Genomic DNA, 9,533 nt, shown 5'->3' with positions numbered 1-9,533 from the left:
GAAGGAGGTAATTTTTTTTCTCATGATCTCTGAGAACACTGAAAGGGCAGAGCAGAATAAATGCAGAACTCACCCTGGCTAAAATGCAGTTCCTCTGTGGAGATGCGAGGTCCCAAGAAAGATTCCAGAGAGTAAGTAACCCCTTTTACTTGCTCCACTTCACAGTTTTTTACCTGTCCAAAATTAAGGATCTTTCCATCAGAGGGACTAATCTACAGCAAAGAGAAAAAAAGAGAAACACATTAGGAATTCATTCATTCCTCATAAAGCAGACACGTTCCTTTGGGGGGTGGGGGGAAGCTGGTAGTGTAGTGTAAAGCCTTCATTTCCTTTTACTCACCACACTGTGCAAACAGCAGACTGGCCGCGCTTGGGGTTTCAGCTTCCTGCGGAAGAATTCGCTGAGGTTTCTATAGTGATGCAGATCTTCAACAGCTGCCTCCTTCATGTTCACCCCAAATGTCCAGATGTACAGGCTGTAAACAGGCTTCCGGAGCCATGTAGGCAGCTCCACCTGGTTCAGGCGACCCCAGGCTCGTGAGAGCAGCCGAGTTGGTACTGATTTGTACAGAGCAACCTAAAGAAAGAAGAATTACACCACGTCATTCAGTTCTTCCCACTGATGGCTTTCTCTTACTTCTCCCCATAAACCGTTCCCACTGATGGCTTTCTCTTACTTCTCCTCATAAACCAGAAAGGATCAAACTGTCCCTGCTAACCACTCCCTTGAATTCAGTGGGTTACACCACACAAAGTGGCCTTTAAGTCAGCAAAAAATTAACACTGCGCTTCATCCGCACTCCCTCCGTTCTGATGAGAGCAGATGAGAGACGGGATGAAACTTACTATAACCTTATACTGAAGCCAGAATCTCCACTCCCCTGCAGGCTGAAGCTCCACATTCAAGTAACTGGAAACTGCCCAATGTGAGGCTTACAGAAAAAAAGACACATTGCACATATTCTATTAGAACACTCGTCAGAAGGGTTTAACATTACCAATGTATTAATTTTTGTGAATAACCAAATGAAAATTGAACACTGACAAATTATTTTTTCAGTCAATGACGTGCTTCTCTATGCATCTACTAATGAGGGTGTTTTCCACATCCCAGTATTGTACTGCTCTAATGATACTAGTACAATCGAAGAAACATACCCATGTGGATGCAGCTACACCGCTATGAACTTATGCCAGCCTTACTCCTCTCGCAACAACGAGAGTTGCCAATTGTAAGAGTAAAGTGCCTTTATTCCTGTAGAAATACATCTTTGGACTTACACCAAAGCGTAAGTTTTAGTAGCAAGAAAAACAAATGAAACAATGTTGGTAAGAGGTATATGCTGTTGATGTAACTGGACAGATGACAGTGTCTTCCTGTTGGCAATTCCAGCAGGTCACTCTGCTGGGGTTTGTGGTACTTAGTATCAGCCAAAAAAAGCTCGTATGACCACGATGTCATCAAGGGGATGGGAGGTGTGGACCAAGGGCACTGAACCCTCCGAAACCAGTTTTGCAAAAGAAGTAGTTATCTGCTGAATCTAGTACAATTTTTTTGAACAGTGCAGCTCAGCTACATTTAACTCCCAACTAAAAGTTGGGTTTTTTTCTTAGTGAGAGTCATCATTTATTCTCAATATTAATCATATCCTATCCTTCATAATTAAGTCTTGAAAAAAACAGCCATAAACACAAACAGAAGCACACACTGGCTGAGAGCCTGTCCATCCTATCAAATAGAGTGAATTAAGATTTCACTCACAAATCGCCATCCTGCATCACATTAAAATACAGTGATATTTCAGAAAGAAAACAGCAACCTAATCTTACTTCAGATAAAAACATCTGAATCAACAGTACCTTAGGTTATATAAGCTGAAGTACTGAAGGAAAAATGTTTTGCCATTTTATTTGACATGCCTTATACAGTGTTAATTTCTAAAATCAATTTTGCTCAGTTTTCCACAAATACTGAGAATATGCAGCTACTGCTGTAAAATCACAAAAATTGTCGAAGTGGTATTTCCTGGTAGGCCCTTCTCTTCAAAAGAGCCTGGTTTTCAAGTTGATGGGATCAAACAGAACAGCTATTCAATGAAATAGTCTTAACCACAATTTCGTTGCAGTTTTCAATCAAAACAGTTCTGTGGTTGTTGCATTCTGAAATTGCATATGTGCAGAGAATATCCACGTGCAAGGCTTCCTACACCCTGCTCACAACAGTGTCAGAGCAGAGATTTGCGTACCGTTTGGACAGGCTGGATTACAAATGCTCAAAGAGCTTGAGGAACAAACCCTCTCTGTGCAAAAATGACAGAAAGCAAGAGACCATTTCCATGTGGCCAGGAAAGGGAACTGGAGAAGACCAGCAGGTCTGCCTTATCCTAGCCCTGATATTTTGAGGTGACTGAATTAATTCAAAAGTTTCTGTTGATTTTCCTGGGTAGACCCTTGACCGTTAGAGGACAAAAGTTCTCTGCTACTGAAAAAAATGACTTGTCTGTGAAGCAGTTAGTCAGCACAACTATGAACAGTAAAAACTAAAGGGAAACGTGAATTGCATCTCTGCTTTCGTACTAGTGATCATCAGCCTGTTCTATATTAAGGATCTATCCAACAGCTGCTGCCAGCTCCCTTCGGTATAAAAGAACTAACATACACGAAGCGCAAGAGAGACCTGCTCACACTTACCCTGCTCATAGGCCTCCATCCCACTCTGGTCAAGGGTTTAAGAGCACCGAAAGGCAGAAGATAATAGAGAATAGCCAGAGGCCAAGAACGGAGTTTCAGAGCAGGCCTAGACATACAGCTTAGCTGGCCCAACCTTCGCCTCAGGGCCAGCTGGGGAAATTGCAACCTGAAAGATTACATACACAACATAAGAGGGTCAGCCATCTCAGCTTCAGAACCACCAGCTTCTGGTAGCTGGGGATGATTTATTCCTGCTAATCTTTACTTAAACATTGATTCTGCAAGTCTTTACTCCTTTATTTTGGTCAGTTCTTCCCCTTCCCAAATAGAAGACCAGTTTACCTTAAAAAGAAAAGAAAAATCCTCTGTCCAAAAAAATGGTGTTCACTCTCACAGGTCACATTTTATGAGCGACACCCTCAAAAATTAAAGGCAAGATCACTTGCAGGTGACATCTGAAAACAGTCACAGCTGGTTCATGCAACTAACAACATAACACAATAGTTTACAGTGGAAATAAGAAAGAGCAAAGCTGCTTCTTCCAAATATCAGAAGATTACATCCCCAGAAAGTGTTTTGTGACTGCTCCAGCTGTTGGATAGCCAAAGTGGACAGCAAACAATATTCTGAAAGCTAGGAATCTGTGATGCTAGGACTTTAGTAAGAACTGTACGGAGGAATTGTATATTGTAATGTATATTAAGGAAAGAACAGATACTCTGATGAAAGAAATCCTTGAAACCTAAGAAACTGACGTCCTTCAGAGGGTTCATGTGTTGAAGGCATCTTGACTAGATTGTGCCTCGGAGTCAAATTTACACAGACCTGTTGGTCATTCACTAACTTCAGGAAACAAGCACTTACTTGAGAAACAACAGGAGTGGCACTCCTGAGTTAATTAATACAATTTTCAAATAACTGATTCCAAAAGACATCTTTCCAGGTCTTAAAACCTTCACTGCGTACCCTGGCTCTGAGCAGAGAACATGTGGACAAAGCAGATATCGCTAGTGCTGCAGGGAGTTGGTTATTGGGCTATGGAGACTTCGCCTCATAACCAACCGCATCTATGATTTTTTTTGTGATGTGGATGTCCTGGCTGAGAGCAAACTCATTTTGCACAAATGGCCATGGGGAGAAGTTGAACTTGTAACTCTCGGAGAGAAAAGCTGCTCATCTTATTAGCAGAGGACATCATGGGCCTCAGTTCAGACCCTTGCAGGAGGTCTGGATGAGAGACCCTTCAGGTCCCCATTTATTCTTTGGCTTCTAGTCATAAAGAAACCATTGGCATTTCCAAGGTCGCATGTCAAATGAAAGTCTGCCTACCTGAGGGCAGAACGTTCAAATCTTTTGGGCACTGACTTAGATCCTGGCTAAGAGCTTGTTCTCCCCACACCGCTGAAGGCAGTATGCCGGCAACCAGGATACAGCCATGTGCGCACACAAACTGCAAGTGGTACGCTCTGGCTGCTCTGAACAGCTCGCTCTATCGCTGGATCATATGATGCAAAGGATGAACTATAAAATACTGTGTATGTCTTTCCAAGATGGAAAGAAGCTGGGAAATTAAAAGGAAATTTTCTTGCCAACATGTTCTTTTCAAAACTTGGATCAGAATTAGTGTCATGCAGGCAGGTACAACTGTCACCACTTTGGGATGCAAGATGGTGCTTTTGGCTCAGACTTTTTTTCTGCAGTGAGCACGACTTCTTTCCCCCCAAGAATTAATAAATAAAATACAGAATGATCTGTGCATCACAATGCAAGGGGAAAAAAACCCTGAGGAGATTTAGTGCTGTCTCGGCAGAGGTAAAGCTGGCTTTCTCAGTAGGACGCGGGACTGACTTGACTTGGGAATAGGCAGGGACACTTCACGTTCTTCCTCCCATCCTTACCATCCACCAGCCTGCGGTCTGCTCGAGGGCTGGCAAGGCCGGGAGCTGGGTTGCCAGCATCGGGCGCAGAGGTCCTGCTCCCCCTCCCACTGCTCTCCCCCCCTTCACTGCAGTCGCTCATGAACCAATCCCTGCAGAGCTGCATCCTGGCAGCTCACTCCAGAGCCCTCGGGCTTCTCACTGCCTTGGCCTGGTTTCAGAGCAGTCCCTCGCTAATTTTTCTGTTCTCCTAGTGATGGAGAATAGAAAGGAAAGGAATGAAAGCCTCCTCATTCCCCTTGTCATAGAACAGCATGCCCTTCTCCGCCAATTCAATGCATAAGGAGCTTTATAGTAATTAGGCCAAACAAAAGCTTTGCAGATGGCCATCGCTCCTTCTGCCCAGAAACCCTCCCATCCTCCCGCCCTCGTTTCTCCCTTCAGTCACCATTCCTGCAAAGCAGAAAATACTGAACAGTACCTGAAACGAGTTCTCCTATTTGCTGTACCACCGGCAGAGCCAGCCGGGCCTGGACTCTCCAGTTGTGGGTGCTGGTCCCCGGCACAGCTCCTGCTGCCGCCGTTCCCTGAACGCAGCCTCCGGACATGAATTTTAACTTTGTGGAGGTTGTAGCAAGAGGGTGGAGGGTTAGATAAAGCTTTATAGCATCTCACCATTTCCCTGTGTGCAGATCTGGTCCCTGCAGGGTGTTTGACTGACACATCGTCAGGGTGACGGTTGGTCGCAAGGCTCAGTCTTTTTTCCTCTACCTCTCTTTCCTTTGCTTGCTCCGGCACAGGAGAGAGGACACGGCGTCACAGTTCCTAATTCCCCCGCTGGTTTGTCTCTGGATTACCCCTCTGTTTCCCACTTGAATCTCTGCTACGAGGGTTGCAGCTATTGCAAACAAACAGGCATTGTGTCATATTTCAACATCCCACTACAAAGCCGACTCTGCACAAGATAGAAACGAGCTGTCCGTATAAGCAGTCCTTGCTTCTCGCTAGTCAGGGTGGCCATTGAAACTCAACTCTCCAAAAAACACCCTGCAGTCTCAGGCTGCTGGGCAGCGATGCACTACAGTCAGATGAGCAGCCAGCTGGCCTTGCACAGCTAACCCCAGAGCCGGTCTGAATCCGAGGCTGGGAGGAGGAGTGGGGTGGAGAAGAGGAGGAGATAATTCCCAGCTTCAATTCTGCAGTGCAGCAGCTGCCGCTAAAAGAGTTCTGGACTGCTGGGCACCAAAAATCCTTCCCTGCTCTAATGTCCAGCTTGGAAAGAAGAAAACAGAAAGGAAAGGAATGTCTTTCTATTTCACAACCATTGCCAGACACCAACATCCATCTCCTGAAGTCTCTTTCCATCTCAAAAGACTCACACAGGGAGCAGGTAAAGGACATTCTTCTACAAATACCCAAATACGTAAGGAAATAGCCAGTTTTAGGGCCAGCTTGAGAATGGGGTGTAAAAGCAGTGTTAACGTGTCTATTATGTGACTCTCGGTACTGTCACAGTTTTTATGTCCAGTAGCACTAAAATACAAAACACGAGCAAAGGAAGCTGGTTTTGTTTTGTTTTTTAAAGACAAAAAGCTGCAGTATTTCTATCTGAGCATTCTGAATATACAGAGAGAGAAATTTCCCTCTTTGACCCTGCAGACCACATCTCCAACACAGAACGGTTTGGGGGCTAACTCCAGTGGCTATCCATTTCACTTACATTTTCTCTATGATTCCGGGTTTAAAAAAAAAAAAATAAAAAAAAAAAATTGTTTCCAAAGCTCTCTAAACACCCATGAAAGCTGTATGCCTGATAAGACTGGATCAAAACGAGCACTGGTGCTCTGACGCGAGGGAAAGGGTTGTATTGTATTAGGGATAAGGCAGGCGAAGTGGGAGGGCCAGCAGGAAAAGCTAGAATTAACTAGCTAATGGCATCCCACTCAGGCCTCGAAAGGAAAATATTCTAGCAAGAACTGTGTATTTTGATTGGCCTTCAACTCCAAATATTACAACTGCTATATAGCATTCTATATCTCAGGAAGTTCCAAGACCTGTGTGTGTGTTGTTGTTTCAGCTGAATTTTAACAATTGCGTATTTTAAAAAAATCCAGTTAATAGAAAGAAGGTAAATTTAAGATCAGCTGAAGGCACGCAAAACACACCCCTTCCTCCCTGAGCCCTGTGCCAACTTTTTTGTTTTCCTCTTTAAAATATCGTTCAGTCTTTCTCTGGCTGGCACAAGAAACTCCTACACAACAAAAATGAAGCCATCTGTATAGTGAAGTGGTGAAAGCACTTAACCAAATCCCATCAAAATTCAAAGAAAAGCAACGAGGAGCACAGGGGAGCTATTTCTCTTCATTTGCCAGGAGCGTTAGAAATTACCACCATTAAATACCAAATTTCACATAGAAACAAGCTAAATTGACAACATCGTTTCGGCTCCTGCAGGTCAGGCTGGCACCCCGCTCCCTGGTCTAAGGTCTAATCTCCTCCTTTGAGGACCTTTCACCTGGTGCATGACTTCGCAGAAAGACAACAGAGCAAACAGAAGCCTTATCTACATTTTCTTCAGCACTCTTCCCTTACGGATGAGGGAGGTAAACCCACCAGCTCTTTCAGTAGAAAGTCAATCTTATCCCACAAAACATTTTCAAGAAATTATTATATTCTAGATTGAACAAGACTGATTCTGTGAAAGCCCGGAACAAGTTAAATAGCTCACCTGCTCCCTAAAAACAAACGGACATTGAAATGTTCTACAGCCCAATGCAGTGGGACCTACCACCCTTCAGTTCAAAACAAAAAATGTGGTGCAAGAGAGATTCCTCTCCAGGAGGGGAGAAATATTGATGTTAAAAGCTTTTTTTTCCCCCTCCACTTCTTAAAAAAAACTGAGTTCAGATGAATAAGACCACCTATGTTTCTCCTGAATTCTATTCTACTGACCTCATTGCATTCACCAAGATGCAAATACCCGAGTCCTGCCTAAACGCTGACATATATGGCAAGTTGCCACCCCTGCTGCGGCTGCCCCAGAAGCAATGTACAGTTCCTACAGCGTGAGAAGGCTGAAATGAAAAATCCACCCCGAGTTCCATGGGGAAAGGAACAAGAACTGGTAATCAACCAGCTCGTGACAGGGGAACTCATGTAATGGCATCTCAATAGCCGGACTTCTTGTGATGCAGGCAGCGCCACAGAGCCTGCGTTATTAGTTTAGACAAGAATCTTGGCGATTGCTGGTCTGTAGGAGGTTGGTCATCAGTACCAAACTGCCCCACCTGTCTGAACTCACCCAGAATCCACGTTAGGCAAATAAAAGCAGCAGTTACCAGCAGGTATAAATCCCTAGAGAATTATTATCTAATAGAGAACTGCTAATCTGCCAGCTACGCAGCACCGTTCTGCTCTGCCAGCTCAAATAAGCGTCAAATCCAGTGACCCCTTTAATTACTCGTCTTTCCATTACTACCTCAAACCCTTCCCCTCAAGTTTTAAAAAATACAGCAAGGCATTTGCAAGAAAGACTACTATGCAACTGAACTTCAAACCTGCAGTCTCGGTTTCAGATCATGAGCGTGAATCATTAGGCTTGGAATGTGCTGGTCCGAGCGCTCAAAGCCCTCGGGTCACACTTTCTGCGTTTGGTAACAGAACCGCGGTTTAAAAAATGCACCGTACGCATCCAAGCGCTGCATTCTACTTAAGTGCCAGCGAAAATAAGGTCCTGCAACCAGGGGAGAGGTACTCGGCGACCGTTTATTAACGGTCCCCTTCCTTTCCCAGCAGTACCCGTTTAATTTCAGACCCGTAATCCCCGCTCCCACCCAACCCTCTCCCGAGCCAGCCCAGCGGGAGAAACGCTGGATGCTCCACGCCCAGCCGGGAGCTCCCGAGCTCCGAGAGCACAACAGAACTGCTCTCACGCTGCGGGGAAACGCGAGCGCAGACAGAGCCCGCGGCTGCCAAGGCCGCGTGATTTTTAGCGGGCCGCGCTCCGCCTTACCCGCCCCGGCTTCTACAGCTCTTCCACTTCCCATATGAAGAAAGCTTTCTGTATCTTTTCCTAATGTGCTAATAAATACTTATTAATATAAATATGCTTAATTTAGTAAGAAAAAACCTTCGATCGTCTTCCTCCAATTTTACGTTGCTGTTTTCGTTGCATTCTATAAATGGAGGGGGGAAAAAAGCGGTATTTTAAGCTAGTCGTAAAAGGTTGGGTGGTTTTTTAAACTTAAACCCGAATTCTGTGCAAAAAGCCTGTTACGCAGTCTCAAAGATCTCTTCTGTGAAGCAAGGAAAAAAAGTTTTATTTACTTTTTTTACTTTTATTCACTTTTGCAAAGTGACATGAAAATTGATGACACCTAAAATACGCTGTATTATTTTAGTATTTTGTAGCAATGTTTTCCGTTTCATGTTTAAAAAGACCATGCTTCAGCTTAAGATACCTGCAAAGCAAACTCTCTGCCCTGTAAGGGAGCGCTAACGGAAGCATAAACCGCGTTACACCTTCCCAACAAAGCAGAGCCCGGCCAAGCTGAACAAAGCCCGCGGCGGCTGCGGCGGCCCCAGCCGCCCTCCCGGCGGCTGAGGAAGTTAACGGGACCCTGAACTCCGATAACGCTGGTCCAAGAGACCGGTTTTGTTTAAATCTGCTGGGAGATCACTCGTGAGAGAGCCCAGACTCTGGAACATCTCTCCCGAAACTTCCAGCAAGCCAGAGACCAACGATTATTTGCCGCCCGGTCATCAGACCTCGCACATCTGCCCTGCAAGTCCGCAAGCCCTTACCTGATGCCGGCCGGCGGCGCCAGCGGCCGAGCGAGGTCTCCTCCGTCCCGGCTTTTTGCTTTCACTCGCTGAAAGGCGACGCTGACCCGCCCTTTTAAAGCAGTTTTCAGACACGTGAACAAAGCAGCGGAACGCAAACCCCACCAACGCGCCGGCCGGGCC

At 45.2% G+C, this 9,533-nt stretch overlaps 1 protein-coding gene across 2 annotated transcripts in view; it reads right to left on the bottom strand.

Moving 5' to 3' along the window:
- PISD (phosphatidylserine decarboxylase) overlaps window positions 1-9,431 on the bottom strand; it is a 15,518-nt gene extending 6,087 nt beyond the window's left edge. The window contains exons 1-5 of one of the 2 annotated variants that reach the window (XM_009280004.1): window positions 9,372-9,431; window positions 5,050-5,466; window positions 2,692-2,857; window positions 341-577; window positions 74-212 (exon numbers count right to left, since the gene is read on the bottom strand). In XM_009280004.1, coding sequence (XP_009278279.1) covers window positions 74-212; window positions 341-577; window positions 2,692-2,857; window positions 5,050-5,246 — 739 coding nt within the window. In that variant the 5' untranslated portion in view covers window positions 5,247-5,466; window positions 9,372-9,431. Of the gene's footprint in view, window positions 1-73; window positions 213-340; window positions 578-2,691; window positions 2,858-5,049; window positions 6,306-9,371 lie in introns of those variants that run through there. The other variant, XM_009280003.2, reaches the window with a different exon arrangement.
- Between the last annotated feature and the right edge of the window lie 102 nt (window positions 9,432-9,533).

This window comes from Aptenodytes forsteri, unplaced genomic scaffold (genome assembly GCF_000699145.1).
Source record: "Aptenodytes forsteri isolate BGI_AS27 unplaced genomic scaffold, ASM69914v1 Scaffold323, whole genome shotgun sequence".
In the NCBI taxonomy this organism is placed as follows: Eukaryota; Metazoa; Chordata; class Aves; order Sphenisciformes; family Spheniscidae; genus Aptenodytes; species Aptenodytes forsteri.
Note: the sequence above shows the minus strand (reverse complement) of the source record. Positions and strands in the feature narration are given on the sequence as shown.